Here is a 17324-nt window from a genome sequence, read left to right on the forward strand (position 1 = left end):
ACTCTGGTTCTATTCTCTATACTCTGTGTGTACGGAGAGTACTTGTATGTTCGTTGAACTGAACAAGTGTTGAATTGTAGCTGTGGAGACATCAATAGACCAATCATGCGCTATTATGGGAACTTGCACCAGCCCCCATCAGGGGAGTGGCTTGAGCGTGGTGTAATGACAACGTACCATACAGGATCTGTATTGTATACATCTGGTACATACCGGTAAAAATAATAAAAACCAGGTACTGCTGCATGGGACTGTAAGGCACCGGCCAACCACAAGGCCTTCCGGAAGCGTAAAGTGTATGGTATCGTGTACTGTTGCGTATGGCTGGTAAAATGAGCAGATCCTGATTCCCAAAATAACCCGAGTGCAAAGGCTGGGCCATTCAAGTCTTTGGCCCATCTCTTCTTTCCTCGACCACCACTAGTAATAATCACCACCACCACCGACCGCTACACCACCACACACACTCTTTTTTCCTGTTCGCGTCTTTCCCTCCCTCTCTTCCCTTCCTTTTCTTCCCTCTTCCTTCTTTTGCCGGTTTCGCTCTTTTTTTTTTTTTTTCTTCGTTTCTTCCTTTTTGGTTGTTGTCGTTTGAAACGTCTTTTTTCTAGACAACTTCCTACACTTGACTCCCCCCTTCCTTCTTTTCTGGCTTTTCTCTCGTTAGAGGAAAGAAGGACTGCCGGAGGGAGGTTGTTGTCATCTACCACTACCGCCTCTTGTCTTTAGACTACGCAGGTGCAGCTCTGTCTGGTGGCTTCCTAATTATCATCTTAACCTTTTATTATTCTTTCGTTTTGCCCTCCTACCGTCCATTCATTCTCTAAAAACTCGACTACCGTCTTGTTTCATCGACGCATGATCGTTTCAGTCCTAGAATCGTCAGCATAGGACTGGTGCCTCCCAATACTCGTTTGTTCGAATCGTTTGCATCTTAATGCTCTTGAAGAGAGTTCTTATACCGACAACTTAATTTGTTAGATGGGTGACTGTTCATGTAAGATGACCTGGCCGGACCTGCCGTGGTGACAACCAGAGAAGCTAACCAGTTCCCCTTGCCATGAATAGAAAGCGTGAAAGAGAACTCGATTATAGCGACTTCCCGTTATGTCAGGATACCCGGGAGGTCACTATGATGATGGCTACGGCCATCCTCATGGTGATTCCTATTACCAAGACGAACACGGTCAAGGGTACTATGACCCCAATGACTATGGCGATGGCTACTACGATCAACAGTATGTGCCTCCCATCCCTTGAAAAGAAAGGACATACTGACTGGTGTACAGTGGATACTACCCGACTGAGGGCTATGGCCACGAGGCTGGTTACTACGACGGCCAGCAGGATGGCTACTACGGCGAGCCGTACTACGACGGAGGTAATGGCCATCAGAGCTACGGCGGTGGTCGACGCAGGGGTGATTCCGAGGATGAGTCCGAGACCTTCAGTGATTTCACCATGAGATCCGAGACTGCTCGCGCCGCAGACATGGACTACTACGGCCGGGGGGATGATCGCTATAACAGCTATGCCGATAGCCAGTACGGTGGTCGGGGATACAGCTACCGCCCCCCATCCTCGCAAGTCTCCTACGGCGCCAACCGATCCTCCGGTGCCTCGACGCCCGTGTATGGCATGGACTATGGAAATGCCTTGCCGCCCGGTCAGCGCTCTCGCGAACCTTACCCGGCTTGGTCGTCGGATGCCCAGGTGCCGGTTTCCAAGGAAGAGGTCGAAGACATCTTCCTTGATCTCGTCAACAAATTTGGTTTCCAGCGGGACAGCATGCGAAACATGTACGACCACTTGTTGACTTTGCTCGACTCGCGTGCCTCTCGTATGACCCCCAACCAGGCCTTGCTTTCTCTGCACGCCGACTACATTGGCGGTGACAATGCCAACTATCGTCGCTGGTACTTCGCTGCTCACTTGGATCTCGACGAGGCGGTCGGCTTTGCCAACATGAATCTCGGAAAGGCGGACCGCAAGACGCGGAAGGCCCGCAAGGCCGCCAAGAAGGCCGCGCAGGAGAACCCCGAAAACGTTGACGAGACTCTCGAGGCTTTGGAGGGTGACAACAGCTTGGAAGCGGCTGAGTACAGATGGAAGACTCGCATGAACCGCATGTCACAGCACGACCGGGTCCGTCAGCTGGCTCTGTATCTGATGTGCTGGGGTGAAGCTAACCAGGTTCGGTTCCTGCCGGAGTGTCTCTGCTTCATCTTCAAGTGCGCCGACGACTACTACCAAACCCCTGAATGCCAGAACCGCGTGGAGCCTGTTGAGGAATTTACCTACCTCAATGAGGTGGTCACTCCCCTGTACCAGTACTGCCGCGACCAGTGTTATGAGATCGTGGACGGCAAGTACGTCCGTCGGGAACGTGATCACAACAAGGTCATTGGTTACGATGACATGAACCAGCTCTTCTGGTACCCCGAAGGTATCGAGCGGATCAAGCTCGAGGACAAGACCCGCCTGGTGGACATCCCTATTGGCGAGCGATGGACCAAACTGAAGGATGTCAACTGGAACAAGGCATTCTTCAAGACTTACAAGGAGACTCGTTCGTGGTTCCACATGGTGACCAATTTCAACCGTATCTGGGTTATCCATCTGGGATGTTTCTGGTTCTTCACGGCCTACAACGCTCCGACCATCTACACCAAGAACTACCAGCAACAATTGGACAACAAGCCCCCTGGTGCCTACTACTGGTCTGCAGTCGGATTTGGCGGTGCTCTGGTTTCCTTCATTCAGGTTATGGCTACGATCTGCGAATGGCTCTACGTTCCACGCCGATGGGCTGGTGCGCAGCACCTGAGCAAGCGTCTGATGTTCCTTCTCGGCATGCTCATCATTAACCTGGCTCCCGGTGTCTTCGTCTTCGGTTGGGGTAACCAGGTCAAGGACCCAATTCCCCTGATCATTGGTATCGTTCACTTCTTTGTCGCTTTGGCTACGTTCGTCTTCTTCGCCGTCATGCCTCTGGGCGCGCTCTTCGGTAATTATATGAAGAAGCACGGCCGTCAGTATGTTGCCAGCCAGACGTTCACTGCCAGTTTCCCGCGTCTCCAAGGAAACGACATGTGGATGTCCTACGGTCTCTGGATTTGTGTCTTTGGCGCCAAGTTGTCGGAATCGTACTTCTTCTTGACGCTGTCGTTCAAGGACCCAATTCGGATTCTGTCGCCCATGGCTCTGAAGAAGTGTATTGGTATTAAATACGTCGGAGATGTCCTGTGCTACAAGCAGCCTCAGATCTTGCTCGGTCTCATGTTCTTCATGGATCTGACGCTTTTCTTCCTGGACAGTTACCTCTGGTACGTTATCTGTAACACGGTTTTCTCGGTCGCCCGGTCGTTCTACCTTGGTGTCTCGATCTGGTCGCCTTGGAGAAACATCTTCTCCCGTCTGCCAAAACGTATCTACTCCAAGGTTCTCGCCACAACCGACATGGAGATCAAGTACAAGCCAAAGGTCTTGATCTCGCAAGTTTGGAACGCCATAATCATCTCCATGTACCGTGAGCACCTGTTGGCCATTGACCATGTCCAGAAGCTCCTGTACCACCAGGTGCCCTCCGAACAGGAAGGCAAGCGGACCCTCCGTGCCCCTACCTTCTTCGTTTCCCAGGAAGACCAGTCATTCAAGACGGAGTTCTTCCCGGCCGGCAGTGAGGCTGAGCGTCGTATCTCTTTCTTCGCCCAGTCTCTCTCCACTCCCATGCCCGAGCCCTTGCCGGTTGACAACATGCCCACGTTCACCGTCCTGATCCCTCACTACAGCGAAAAGATTTTGTTGTCCCTTCGTGAGATCATTCGTGAGGATGAGCCTTACTCTCGTGTCACCCTGCTGGAATACCTGAAGCAGTTGCACCCTCACGAGTGGGATTGCTTCGTCAAGGACACCAAGATCTTGGCCGACGAGACTTCCCAGTTCAACGGCGAACCCGAGAAGAACGAAAAGGATGTGGCCAAGAGCAAGATCGACGATCTGCCCTTCTACTGTATCGGTTTCAAGTCGGCTGCTCCTGAGTACACTCTTCGTACCCGTATCTGGTCTTCTCTCCGTTCGCAAACTCTGTACCGTACCATCTCTGGTTTCATGAATTACAGCCGGGCTATCAAGCTTCTCTACCGTGTGGAGAACCCGGAGGTCGTTCAGATGTTCGGTGGCAACTCTGAAAAGCTCGAACGTGAACTCGAGAGAATGGCTCGCCGCAAATTCAAGATCTGTGTCTCCATGCAGCGTTACGCCAAGTTCAACAAGGAGGAGCGTGAGAACACCGAATTCCTTCTCCGTGCCTACCCTGACTTGCAAATTGCCTATCTCGATGAAGAGCCACCGGCGAATGAGGGTGAGGAGCCCCGTCTCTACTCGGCCTTGATTGACGGTCACTGTGAACTGCTCGAGAACAACATGCGCAAGCCCAAGTTCAGGATTCAGCTCTCTGGTAACCCCATTCTCGGTGACGGAAAGTCGGACAACCAGAACCATGCCATCATCTTCTACCGTGGCGAGTACATCCAGCTCATCGATGCCAACCAAGACAACTATCTCGAAGAGTGCTTGAAGATCCGTAGCGTTCTTGCCGAATTCGAAGAGTTGACCACGGACAACGTCTCTCCTTACACCCCCGGTATTCCCACGGCCAACACCAACCCCGTTGCCATTCTTGGTGCTCGTGAATACATTTTCTCTGAGAACGTCGGTGTTCTTGGTGACGTCGCGGCCGGAAAGGAACAGACGTTCGGTACCTTGTTCGCTCGTACTCTCGCCCAGATCGGTGGTAAACTGCACTATGGTCACCCTGATTTCCTGAACGGTGTTTTCATGACGACTCGTGGAGGTGTCTCCAAGGCTCAGAAGGGATTGCACCTGAACGAAGATATCTACATTGGTATGAACGCTATTCTCCGGGGTGGTCGGATCAAGCACTGCGAGTACTTCCAGTGTGGTAAAGGTCGTGATCTTGGTTTTGGTTCCATTCTCAACTTCACCACCAAGATTGGTACTGGTATGGGTGAGCAGATGCTTTCCCGAGAATACTACTACCTTGGTACTCAGCTGCCCCTTGACCGTTTCCTGTCGTTCTACTTCGCCCATCCTGGTTTCCACATCAACAACATGTTCATTATGTTGTCGGTGCAAATGTTCATGATCGTCTTGATCAACTTGGGAGCGTTGAGACACGAGACCATTACCTGCAAGTATAACTCTGACCTGCCCATTACGGATCCTCTGCGCCCGACCTACTGTGCCAACCTGACTCCAGTCATTGACTGGATCAACCGTTGCGTTATCTCCATTTTCATTGTTTTCTTCATTTCGTTCGTGCCCCTGGCTGTTCAGGAGTTGACGGAGAGGGGTCTCTGGCGTATGGCTATGCGTCTGGCAAAACACTTTGGATCGTTCTCCTTCATGTTCGAAGTGTTTGTCTGTCAAATCTACGCCAACGCTGTGCACCAGAACTTGTCCTTCGGTGGTGCCCGTTATATTGGTACTGGTCGTGGTTTCGCTACGGCGCGTATTCCGTTTGGTGTCCTGTACTCGCGTTTCGCCGGTCCTTCGATCTACACCGGTGCCCGTCTGTTGCTGATGCTCCTGTTCTCGACATCCACCGTTTGGACGGCATCTCTTCTTTGGTTCTGGGTCTCCCTGCTCGCGCTGTGTATCTCGCCCTTCCTGTTCAACCCTCACCAGTTCGCTTGGCACGACTTTTTCATCGACTACCGTGACTATCTGCGCTGGCTGTCCCGTGGTAACTCTCGTACCCACCAGTCTTCTTGGATCGGCTTCTGCCGTCTATCCCGTACCCGTATCACCGGTTACAAGCGTAAGCTGCTCGGTGTTCCATCGGAGAAAGGCGCTGGTGACGTGCCAAGGGCGCGCATTTCCAACGTCTTCTACAGCGAAATCTTCGTCCCTCTGATCTTGGTCGGTGTCACCATTATCCCGTACTTTTACATCAATTCCAGGACCGGTATTGAGAAGACAACAAACGAGAAAAACCAATCTGACCCTATCTTGCGTATCGCCATCGTTGCATTCGGTCCTATTGCTATCAACGCTGGTGTGTCGGGTGCCTTCTTCGGTATGGCCTGTTGTATGGGCCCTCTCTTCAGCATGTGCTGCAAGAAGTTTGGTGCCGTTCTCGCTGCCATCGCCCACGCTATTGCTGTGATCGTCCTCCTTGCCATTTTCGAGGTTATGTTCTTCCTTGAGGGATGGTCCTGGCCTCGTTGTGTTCTCGGCATGATTGCCATGATTGCCATTCAGCGGTTCATCTACAAGCTGATCATTTGCTTGGCATTGACTCGTGAGTTCAAGCACGATCAGTCCAACATCGCCTGGTGGACCGGAAAATGGTACAGCATGGGTTGGCACTCCATCTCGCAGCCCGGCCGTGAGTTCTTGTGTAAGATCACCGAACTGGGTTACTTCTCTGCCGACTTTGTTCTGGGTCACCTTCTTCTTTTCCTCATGTTGCCGGCTCTCTGCGTTCCCTTCGTGGACAAGTTCCACTCTGTCTGTTTGTTCTGGTTGCGGCCAAGGTAAGTTTCTATCCTAGCTTTCCACCAGTTTGAACAGTATCTAACTCGGTTTATAGTCGTCAAATCCGTCCTCCGATTTACTCCCTGAAGCAGTCGAAGCTCCGGAAGAGAAGAGTTATCCGCTTTGCCATTCTCTACTTCACGATGCTCATTCTTTTCCTTGTCCTGCTTGTTGTGCCCCTGGTCGCTCGCAAGTACAAGGCCGCATTGGGTCTTGACTCTGATCCTCTGTCGAGCGTCGCTGGTGGTGGTCTGTTGCAACCTCTCGACGTCCACAACAACAACACCATCGACGGGTACACTGGTAGCAACCTGCCGGCTGGCATGCAGCCGATCACCAGCGGTTTTGGCGCGCCCACTCCCTCTGGTTCCGCAAGTTCTTAAAGTACTTTGTTTTTTAAATTTTCAATTCTAATGTCATGAAAGGGCGTTATTCTTCATTTTTCTCGTTTTGCTGAGTTTTCAGCCCCTGGAGCATCAACACGAGCTGTATAACGTATCCAATGTCTTTGAAAGAGAAGAACCAAGAAAAGGAAAACACGGAAAGCATGGAAGTAAAGGGGTAAACTCTGCGGTCCTTTGATATATTCTCTTCGTGTCGTTTCGTGTCCATTTTAATGAAGCCCATCTTTGTGTTTACTGTTTGTATTCTCGGTGTTCTGTTCCCTCATTAGACTTTCCAATCGTTTCTCACTTTCATTACCGGCTTTCTCGATTTCCCTGATTCCCTCGTTTATTGTGAATTAGAGCAAATGCAACGATTATCATATACCAGGGTATTCTATTAGTAGAACCGTGTAGATATGTTCAATTCATAAAGTTATGCATCATGGGTCACGTGCCTTCCCGCTCGAACTTCCGCGTCGCTCCTTGAATCAATCTCCGACGTCTGTCCTGTACGCCTCGACTCCTTCGTCCATCCCGTTCATTTCTATCGCTTTTTTTTTTCTCTCCTCTGAAACGCGACAGGCACACTCTCTTCTGACACTCCCATTCGATTGTTGCGCCGCGAGCGCTGCCCCTTTTTCAGTCATGGATATCCAGGAGACCCAGCGTCTCCTTTCGGAGTACCTCCATGAACTAGCAAACCTGTTCCATCAGCTCCCCGGATCTGCCATTTTCCTCCGCTATGTGAAGTCGAGTTATCAAGATGACCCTGTCCGGTCGATGGTCGAATTGTTCCTTTTCCTTTTCGCTGTGCGGTATTTGCTTGCGCCCAAGTATTCGACGAAGCCCGGTGTTGTTCAACTTTCGGACGATGAAGTTGATGATCTGGTGGATGAATGGACGCCGGAGCCGTTGGTGGGAAACCCCACGCCTCTGGAGGAGATGGAGGTTGAGAAGAGGACTGTTATTGTTGGGTAGGACTCTTTTTGTCTTGTCATCAGGGAGTAAGGAAGTGCTAATGCCTGATAGTCCCGTTGGCCCCAAGTCGAAGTTGTCGAACGGTCGCACCGTCATGAACCTCGCATCCGTCAACTTCTACAACTTCAACACGAACGAATCGCTCAAGGAGAAGGCTATCCAGACTCTTCGTAATTACGGTGTTGGTCCCTGCGGTCCACGTGGATTCTACGGTACACAGGATGTACACATGAAAACTGAAGCGGATGTTGCGTCGTATCTCGGTACTCCCGCCTGTATCATCTACGCGCAGGCGTTCTCAACCATCTCCAGTGTTATCCCGGCGTTCTCGAAGCGTGGTGATATCATTGTTGCGGATAAGGGTGTTAGCTTTGCTGTTCGGAAGGGTATCCAGATTTCTCGGAGTATTGTGCGGTGGTATGAACATAATGACATGGAGGATCTGGGGAGGGTTTTGGCCAAGGTTACCAAGGAGCAGGCTAGGAAGCCGCTCACTAGGAGGTTTATTATCACTGAAGGTATTTTTGAGGCCCACGGTGATGTGGTGAATTTGCCCAAGATTGTAGGCACCCTTCCCCCCTGAACTATCTTTGGGATGTTTCGCTAACCTGATCCTGGCAGATCGAGCTGAAGCTTAGGTACAAGTTCCGACTTATCCTCGACGAGACGTGGTCGTTCGGTGTCCTTGGACGGACCGGCCGCGGCGTGACGGAACACCAGAACGTTGATGCAGCGGAGGTTGATATGATTGTGGGATCGCTGGCCGGCCCACTCGTCGCAGGCGGAGGTTTCTGCGCTGGTTCGGAGGAAATCGTCCATCACCAGCGTATCTCTGCGGCCGCATACACATTCTCTGCCGCCCTGCCCGCCCTTTTGTCCACGACTGCCAGTGAGACGATCAACCTTCTACAAAACAACCCCGATATCGTCTCTCAACTGCGGGAACAAACCAAGGTTATGAGGGCACAGTTGGTTCCTCGCAGTGACTGGGTTTATTGCACCAGCGCTTTGGAGAACCCTATCATTATTCTGCCTCTTAAGCCTGAGGTAGTCGCCGCAAAGAGGTTGTCGTTTGAGGACCAACAGTTTTTGTTGCAGGATGTTGTTGATGAGGTATGATCACTTCTCCTGGTAATCTAAATGGTGTCTAACTGTTCTAGTGCACGGCAAATGGCGTCCTCATAACCCGTCTAAAGTTTCTCGATGACAACTTTGAACCCAGGCAGCACCTTCTCCCGGCCCTGAAGGTTTGCGTGACCATCGGCCTCACCCGGAAAGAAATTGAGAAGGCAGGGACAGTAATCCGCCATGCTATAACGAAAATCGTCAACAGGAAGAAGTAATGTCTTACCGTTTAGACTGCAAAAACGGAGTTTGTTCATGACATTCATGTTGCCATGATTTGCCCTGGGTTTCATTAAGGTTGCGTTTGCTTCTTTCTTTTCTGCCCACTTTTGCTCACCTTTAATTCCTGTCTATTATTATCGACCCTACATACACTATTTGTATAGAATGTCCACAAAGAGGATGGTTTGGCTATCCCTTTGCACAGTGGCCGCCTTGTACTAAAACACCGACTCTTTTGATTCTGTTGGCGAGTCTTGTTCAGCTTCGCATCTGTTTTGGTCTTGTTTTCTTCTTGCTTTCGTCGTGGGCATTATTAGACTTAATTCATATATCTTTAATACGGATTGACTTCAATACTTAGTGGCCGAAAGCATAGTTCGAATTTCCTGCTAACAAGAATTAGAGAAATCAAGTACCAAGAGTAGCAAATAACACCAAAACAAGGTAAAACAGAAAACCAATGTCGCAACTCCCTTGATATCCCCTCCCCCAAACCCTCCCTTGCCAAGGCACAGCATTCTGTTCTAGGAGTACCACACCCCTTTGCCCCTCAAGGGAACACAGATATTAAACATCATATCACTATGCACAATCATTCCTGATTAAATTACCCCAGAGCCCGGAGTATTTAAACGCATCTAGATTCCACGAGCTCCTTCCCGGCCACGCATTCCTGGGAGATTATTAGCCCCGAGCATTCCGCGGAAGGAACATTTTCTTTGGATCAGGTTTGTGGGGCATCCTTCATTCTTGGTGCCGTTTGTTGGGAGTTGGAAACTGTTGCATTGCATTGTGTTACTGTGTTGGATTGGGTTTGATGGGGAATTGTTGGTAGGGTTGGTTTATTGTCTGTTACATACTCGCAGTGCGGGGACTGTCAGAGATTCGGGTTGATTGTACTTGCGTTGATTGTTCTTTATTCTTTAATCTCAAGCTGAGGTGCTGGCTAACTTGTTCCTCTATAGGTCTTGACATTTCTTTGATTTCCCGTTCACTGTACATCGGGTGCATAGTATACTTTGTTAGGGCTACCGGCTATGAAGCAAAAAAAAAATTTCAAGATCAGCATGCGACATCTCACCCAAGCTTTGATCACTATCAACACCCTGCTTGCAATTGCGGTTGCAGCACCTCATGGTATTTCCTCCGGCAGAGAATGACTACCAAATGCTGCATGTCTTGGATTCTAACATTATGGTAATGCACAGGCACCTCGTACAATAACATCCAGCACCAAAAACGAGATGACCAAGACCAAAACCAAGCCCCAAATCTAGCCACCAAAGTAGAGGCAGAGCTACATCCATTCCCTCACCCTCACCACCATTACAATCACGACCACCACCATGGCCACGGCCACCATGGCAAACCACCACAACCTCCGCCAAAGAAACGGAAATTCGGAATATCATACTCTCCCTACAACACAGACAGTACCTGCAAATCCCAAGATGAAGTGAACGCCGATATCGACAGACTTGTTTCAGCATCATTACCACAACCAGAAAACGCCGAAGAAACCGAGGACAGTGACTACGGCTTCATAAGAATCTACGGCATAGACTGCAACCAAACCGCAACCGTAACAACAGCCGCAAAACAACACAATCTCCGCGTTTTCGCTGGAATCTTCGATCTCTCTGATTTCCCACATTCGCTTGATGCAATTATCGACGTTGCACACTCGCACACCACAACAACCTCGGAAGGAGGTGAAGAAGACGGCTGGTCCATCTTCCACACCATAGCAATCGGCAACGAACTAGTCCAAACCCACCAATCCACAATCCCCGACGTAATCTCCGCCCTCCACCAAGCACGCAGCATCCTCCGCTCCGCAGGCTACAACGGCCCCGTCGTAACAGTCGACACATACACAATGCTCCTGGAACACCCGGAGCTATGTGAAGCATCGGACTACTGCGCGGTGAATTGCCATGTTTTCTTCGATGCGACGCAGACGCCTGATAAGGCGGGGGATTATGCGGTTGATGTTGCGAGAAGGATTTCGGAGGGGACGGAGGGGAGGAGTGGGGGGAGGAAGAGGACCGTTATTGCGGAGAGTGGGTGGCCGCATGATGGGGTTGCGAATGGGAAGGCTGTTCCGTCGGGGGAGAATCAGAGGGTTGCGGTGGAGAGTTTGAAGAGGGTGTTTCGGGAGCAGCCGGGGGAGGGTGAAGACGATGGGGATGCTGGGTTGGTGTTGTTTACGGCATTTGATGATTTGTGGAAGGTTGATAATGAGGGGACGTTTGGGGCGGAGAGGTTTTGGGGGATTAATCGGTGATCTTTGTTTGTGAATTTGTTGTGTTCTATGTTATACTGTATACGATATCTGTATAATATCCATCTATGTATGCTGTACTTTAGCAATAAGAAACAAGCAAAAGCAATGCAAACTTCAGACAACCATGTATCACTCCAACGAAACGTTCTGTACCGCCTCCTCAACACTAACCGTGTGTTCTCCTGTACCACTCTGCTCTGACTGCTGCGCCTGTTTTCGTCCCCAACGACGTGTCTTTGGTGGTTCAGGCTTCTGCCCTTTCCCTTGCTGCACCATGTTATTAAGATTACTTTGGTTATTATACTGGCTGTTCTGGGACTGCACAGCAGGATGGGTTGCTGATCGTCTCGGTGGAGGTACAGCTGGTGGAGGATTCGAAGCGGAGCGTCGCGAGTGAGCGGGAATAGGAGGTGCGAGGGAAGAAGATGTACTTGTTGATCTCCGTCGATTCCCTGATACTGGCGGTGGTGGTGGCGGCGTAGGGGTGATGGCTCTTGTAATTGGACTCGATGGTATCTGTGAGTCTTCCGGGATCCTGTCGACGTTCTCATCTTCTTCGTGATTGCGTCGTCCGCGCCATCGTCTCGCTTTAGGTGGTTCGGGTTTGATCTTTGGTTTGGGGTTTGCGCCGGGGTGCACGAATTCTGTTCCTGGTGGGAGGTCTGTTCGGCTTGGTGTGATGACGCCTGGTTTCTCGTGTTGGGATGCAACCTCGCGTACGCTCAGGGAGGACGAGGAAGCTGGTTCAAGATGCATTCCTAGTCGTTTCACCGCGCTCAGTTTACGGTGATGATGGCGTATGTCAGGTGAGCCAGGGGCTTGTTGGTGGCCAGTTGGCGATGCAGTATCCCTGTCAGAGCTGCTGGATGAGGTGGTCTGCGATGCTTCCAAGGGCTCCCCGGTGGCTGCAGAGACGGACCCTGCCCGAGATGCAGCTTGTGATTCAGGCTCAGGTTCCACATCCCGCAGCCACTCGACCGTTGCGCATCGCATCACCAGTCGCTTTGTCGTCTCGTCGACATCTTCAAAATGCTGGATCTTCTCCTCGTCCGTCTCGAGTTGACCACGAATGAGGATGTTAAGCATGCGCTTCAATTCGTCCCGTTTGTAATATGGTGGATATCTCAATTGAGTGTGAGCGAGCAACGGGTAAAGCACGCGGAGGTAGGTGTGTCGTAAAGCAGAAGCTTCCTCAGGCAGATCGAGAAGGTTTCGGATTAAGATGTCAACCAGGACACGAAGGTCATTCGTGTAGAAGTATTCGAATGTAGATGGAGTGGTGAAGAGGAGGTATAGGAGCTTGAGAGTGAGGAGCTGGAGGGATGTTTCAGCTGTTCAGGTTAGCATCCTGCATATTATTTGTTCAAAGACAAGAGCCAACCTTCTCTGTTGATGAGCAGAATGATATTCTCCCCAAACGTCTTGTAATAATTCCCCTGCATCGAAAGCACCTTGATCACCTTATTCGTCAAAAAGCCCGACCGTTCGTCAATAGGATCATGCGCCGAAATCATGAATTGTTCGTTCAACACCAACTGTTTCGTTAGCCTCGCTTCCCCTCTCCTCGGTCGTTTAGGAAAGCATACCAAAACACGAATAACCGGATAATGATACGGATCATTAACATCATCAGAGAGATTCTCAATAAGTTCAAACAACCCTTTGATGAAATCGTCGTCCACAAGCACCAAATCCCCAATCTTGACTCTTTGTACCCTCGACATCTCATACAATAAATCCATCAACATCCGATGGAGGCCAGCTCCGCCGTCGTCATCTTCGTCGTTATCGCCATGGCCATGCCCGTCATTCTTCCTCTTCTGCAATAACTCCAATAATCGCGGAAACGCCCCCTCATCGTTCATCGTATTGAATGTAGCTTCATTCTGGCGACCGTCGAAGAGGAGGAAGGAGGCTATGAGGTGTAGCGTTTTGAGGTCGTCTTCCTATTTGATTGGAACAGAACCGTCAACGTTTGCAAGTGCGCGAGTCGCAAGGTAATCCAGCATACCTGCAATAAACCATATAACAACTGTCTCCGGACATAATCTCCATGAGCGGCGTAAAGAGTCGATGAGAATAGTTTGAACGAGCAGCGCGAGATGTCTAGTTCGGAATTGAGATATTCATCTGTCCGGTGTCAGGTTAGTCCCCGCATTTTGAGACCACGCTGCACATAACACATGGCACCCAAAAAGAAAAGAGGAGACATACCCTTATACTGAACCGTCAGGCTCAAATAGCTCCGTAGCACATTGTCAATCAAGTCTTCCGAGTCACAAGGGGTAGAAACGATTTGTTGGAGTTCTGTCAATGCCAGCAATAGCCAGTTAGCACCATCCGTCAAAGTAACAAATCACCAATATCACAGAATCCCAAAGAGGAAAAAGAAAAGAGAAAAGGAATGCATACCATCCCAAAACTGCTGCTCACTCTCCAAAATAACCTCGGAGTCCATTTCCCACGGCTCGCAGTCGTCGTCGGGGCGTCTGTCGGTGATGCTCTGCACTCATACCGTCTCGTCTCGTGTCCTCCCCGTCAAGGAGACTCTTTTGCTCCCAGGGAGTGGGAGAAAGTATTGTTGAATATACAACGGGTATGGGGGAGAGACAGAAGTGCTGATTTGGAGTTGATGGGATGGAGGCAGGCAGAAGTGCGGTGTTCGGTGATGGTGGACCGTGGGCCAAGTCAAAAAGGCGGCGGGGGATTTGCGGGCGATCCATCGGTGCCAGACAATACTATTCAACAGCCTTGTACATAGGTCTTAGAATAAGATGCTATAGAATATTATACGGTAGTATTGAGTAGATTGGCATTACGGTTCATACTTCGTACACGCTGGTAATCAACAAACACACGGATGAAACAGCACTTGGTATCAATAAGTATGCAACAAGAACCGGAAAGCAAAGCAAAAGAAAATAATGTACGCGTGAGCAATTATGTAGGTCGTTCCAATGGGTGGGCTTCTGTGTTTCTGAAAACAGTTAGCAATGCGACTCCCAAATTGGAATAACGACAACTCACAGGACATATTCGTCAAGACTAACGACACTCGGATCGCTAAAAAGCAGATAGAAGTACTTGAGCGTCTCCGAAAGCCAGAACGACTCCATTGAGTCCTGGAACTCCGGTTGCATCGAAGTGACATCCTCAATGGCCGAATGGGCAAAATTGGTGCGTGTGTGCTTGGCGATACCCTCGAACATCCTCCATCCCTTCTCACGCCAGTAATTGTCGCCCGTGAGACGGTACATGATGAAGACGGACTCAATTGCCTCAGGTCGCAGCAGATAGCGTCGGTCAGTCATGCGGACAATCCCAGGTGGCAGTCTTTCTTCCCTGATCCGGGCCTTGACGTAGTCATCAGCCAGCGCGGCAGCAGGATCCCCAGGTAATGATGAAAGGAGACTCCGGCGTGTGGCTTTTACCTTGGGAGTTGTTGGTACTGGCGTTTCGGCGGTCTGCGATGCATCACGCTTGAGTCCATCGCGTTCATAGATAATAGTATTGTTTTCAGGCGTGGCAACCGGCTCATCAGCCTCGACCGCATCCTCCTGAGATTCTCTGACTTCGGTGACTTGCTCCTTCATCTTTTGCATCGCAACCAAACGTTCCTCTCGCCAAGGATCCAGGGCATCCTTGTAACGGATCTCATCCCATGTGCATGGTTCACCCTTCTTACAGGGTACCACCAGGAAGGTTTCAGGCATGATGCCGGTGTATGTAGATTCGTACGCCCACACACACCCGTCCGTCAGCTTAGCGGCGATGTCCATATCACCATCAATGCCAAACAACTTGGAACCCACCGCAAACATGCCACCAGCATAGCAGGTCAAATGCGTCGCTTCGTACCTAGTGGGTACCCGATTGGGCTGCAGCTCTGAAAGCGGCTTCCTTAGGTCGAGAGTGGCCAAGAAACGGATATCACGGCCATGTTTCACCATGGGCTGGAAGAGAAGGTGCTCGCGAGCGGCGTCCATCGCTTTCTCGTACATGGATTTGTATTGATCGTTCAGACCACCCAGAAGCATGTATTCCTTGGGCAGATACTCATACGTTGAGTCCGCCTCTGCCCCCAAGCCAAAAGCATCCTTGTAAGAGTTCTGAGTTATCAGAGCACCCTTGCAGTCGCTGTCTGCGGGAACAATATGGGCCTCGGGATTCTTTTCCTTGATTAGCTGTTCATAATTGGCAGGCTGTGCATCTTGCGCAAGGCCACTCTCGTCGCGTCGCTTGAAATAATTCTTATAGCTCTCAATATCCGTTGGAACTGGTCTTGCACTGGGTGTGGACACGGGAGACGACGATGAGTTGGACGGGGACGGAATATCGCGCACAACAGCAGGTGAAGGTATAGGCTTTTCGCATCCAGTGGCGTCCAGCTTGGTAGGCCACAGACCGGGAAGCTTGCTGGAAGACTGAACCCTTTCCAGCTCATTGGTGATACGTGTAATGGCGTCGTAGTACTTATCATCCTTGGTCAACTGCGCAAGTCGTGTAAATTCCATTGAAAGCGAGCCAATCTCTGCCAGAACAGCTCGACGGCTCGCATGGTGAACTCTTGATGCCTGGTCTGGCGTCCACTTGTAAAACAAAGTCGGCATGCGATTAGGCGTGTCAAAAGCCCCCATCACAATTTCCGCAAGCTGAACAGCCTTTTCCAGAAGCACGGGATACTTCTTACCCGAGATGTCATAAGCACCCAACAATCCACCCATATAACGAATGACCGTCTCGAAAACGGGGATCTCCGGCCTCTCACTCGTCGTAAAGTCAATGCTCTTGACATGCTCAACTGCAAGCGCAAACTCCTCCTCCAAACCCATCACCCAAAGCGTATCCAGCGCATCCACCACGGTAGCTCCCCAGCCATTGAACGTATCCTTGTACCCACCGCGCAGAGGCTTGAGCTCATCCTTCCCCATCGCGGAGGACTTGTACCCATTCCACGCATATTCAAAGGTCTTCCGAATCTCATCCAACTTCTCCAACCGCTTCTCCTTCTCCTCGACCGACTCAACCTCGAAACTGGCCTGTAGTTTCGGTAAAGACTTCGGTTCACCCGTCGGCAGCTTGATCTGCTCCTCCGGCGCGAGGGGAAACAACTCTGGGACTTTCTTCCAATGAGGCGGCGGTTGGTTCACCGGAAACATACTCAGGCCCTGCTTCTGCTTCCCCTGATTTCCCTGTTTCTGTTGCTGTGGCTGTTTACGAAACCCAGAACCACCGGGGCCCGCATTTTGGTCACCGCTCGTTTTGACACCGACTTGATTCGCGTTTTCGTGGGATTGTTTGTGATTTGGGGGAGGACCGGGGACGAAGTCGAGCGAGGGAGGTCTTTGCGAGAAGAGATCAACTGGTGGCGGGGGGAAATGGGGGTGATGATCGTGATAGTCGCCCGGGAAGACGATCTGCCAGTCGTGGGAACGGACGAAATGGATAAACACCACGGCGAATACGACGGCGAAGATCAGGAGGCCGCGATATCGACGTGGTACAAGCATTTTGTGTATTTATTTATTTATTTATTTTTTTTTTTTTTAAAAAAGAGAATGGAATTGAAAAAAGGGAGGAACAAAGAGGAAGGTACTCCCCTGCTGCAGGTGAGGTAAACGAGTGACTGGATATAAAGAAAATGAAAGAAAGAAAGAAAGAAAGAAAAGAAAGAAAGAAAAAAAAAAAAAAAAAAAAAAAAAAAAAAAGACAAGGCACTATCAAGGCATCAACAATTATCCATTAGAGAGCGTATATCAGCAACT

At 50.4% G+C, this 17324-nt stretch overlaps 5 protein-coding genes across 5 annotated transcripts; 3 read left to right on the plus strand and 2 right to left on the minus strand.

Moving 5' to 3' along the window:
• Nucleotides 1-1107: 1107 nt before the first annotated feature.
• Nucleotides 1108-6944, plus strand: ASPGLDRAFT_36969 (uncharacterized protein; the record flags this gene model as incomplete). Its single annotated transcript, XM_022544762.1, has 3 exons — nucleotides 1108-1238; nucleotides 1290-6560; nucleotides 6617-6944. 3 exons carry the CDS (start codon nucleotides 1108-1110, stop codon nucleotides 6942-6944), a joined length of 5730 nt encoding a protein of 1909 aa, XP_022399556.1.
• A 518-nt stretch (nucleotides 6945-7462) lies between these two features.
• Nucleotides 7463-9615, plus strand: lcbA (serine C-palmitoyltransferase subunit lcbA). The gene is made up of 4 exons (XM_022548369.1): nucleotides 7463-7921; nucleotides 7977-8487; nucleotides 8547-9038; nucleotides 9086-9615. The coding sequence occupies exons 1-4, from the start codon at nucleotides 7593-7595 to the stop codon at nucleotides 9266-9268; spliced, it is 1515 nt and encodes a 504-aa protein (XP_022399557.1). The 5' UTR covers nucleotides 7463-7592; the 3' UTR covers nucleotides 9269-9615.
• A 724-nt stretch (nucleotides 9616-10339) lies between these two features.
• On the plus strand, nucleotides 10340-11559 carry scw4 (putative cell wall glucanase (Scw4); the record flags this gene model as incomplete). Its single annotated transcript, XM_022544763.1, has 2 exons — nucleotides 10340-10409; nucleotides 10481-11559. 2 exons carry the CDS (start codon nucleotides 10340-10342, stop codon nucleotides 11557-11559), a joined length of 1149 nt encoding a protein of 382 aa, XP_022399558.1.
• A 129-nt stretch (nucleotides 11560-11688) lies between these two features.
• Nucleotides 11689-14017, minus strand: ASPGLDRAFT_67716 (DUF2013 domain-containing protein; the record flags this gene model as incomplete). The annotated part of the gene is made up of 6 exons (XM_022549179.1): nucleotides 11689-12890; nucleotides 12941-13094; nucleotides 13146-13505; nucleotides 13571-13689; nucleotides 13774-13866; nucleotides 13972-14017. The coding sequence occupies 6 exons, from the start codon at nucleotides 14015-14017 to the stop codon at nucleotides 11689-11691; spliced, it is 1974 nt and encodes a 657-aa protein (XP_022399559.1).
• Nucleotides 14018-14582: 565 nt separating this feature from the next.
• On the minus strand, nucleotides 14583-16718 carry ASPGLDRAFT_129706 (class I alpha-mannosidase 1A; the record flags this gene model as incomplete). Its single annotated transcript, XM_022540913.1, has 2 exons — nucleotides 14583-15038; nucleotides 15108-16718. 2 exons carry the CDS (start codon nucleotides 16716-16718, stop codon nucleotides 14583-14585), a joined length of 2067 nt encoding a protein of 688 aa, XP_022399560.1.
• Nucleotides 16719-17324: the final 606 nt, after the last annotated feature.

The sequence above is a fragment of the Aspergillus glaucus genome (genome assembly GCF_001890805.1).
Source record: "Aspergillus glaucus CBS 516.65 unplaced genomic scaffold ASPGLscaffold_14, whole genome shotgun sequence".
NCBI lineage: Eukaryota > Fungi > Ascomycota > Eurotiomycetes > Eurotiales > Aspergillaceae > Aspergillus > Aspergillus glaucus.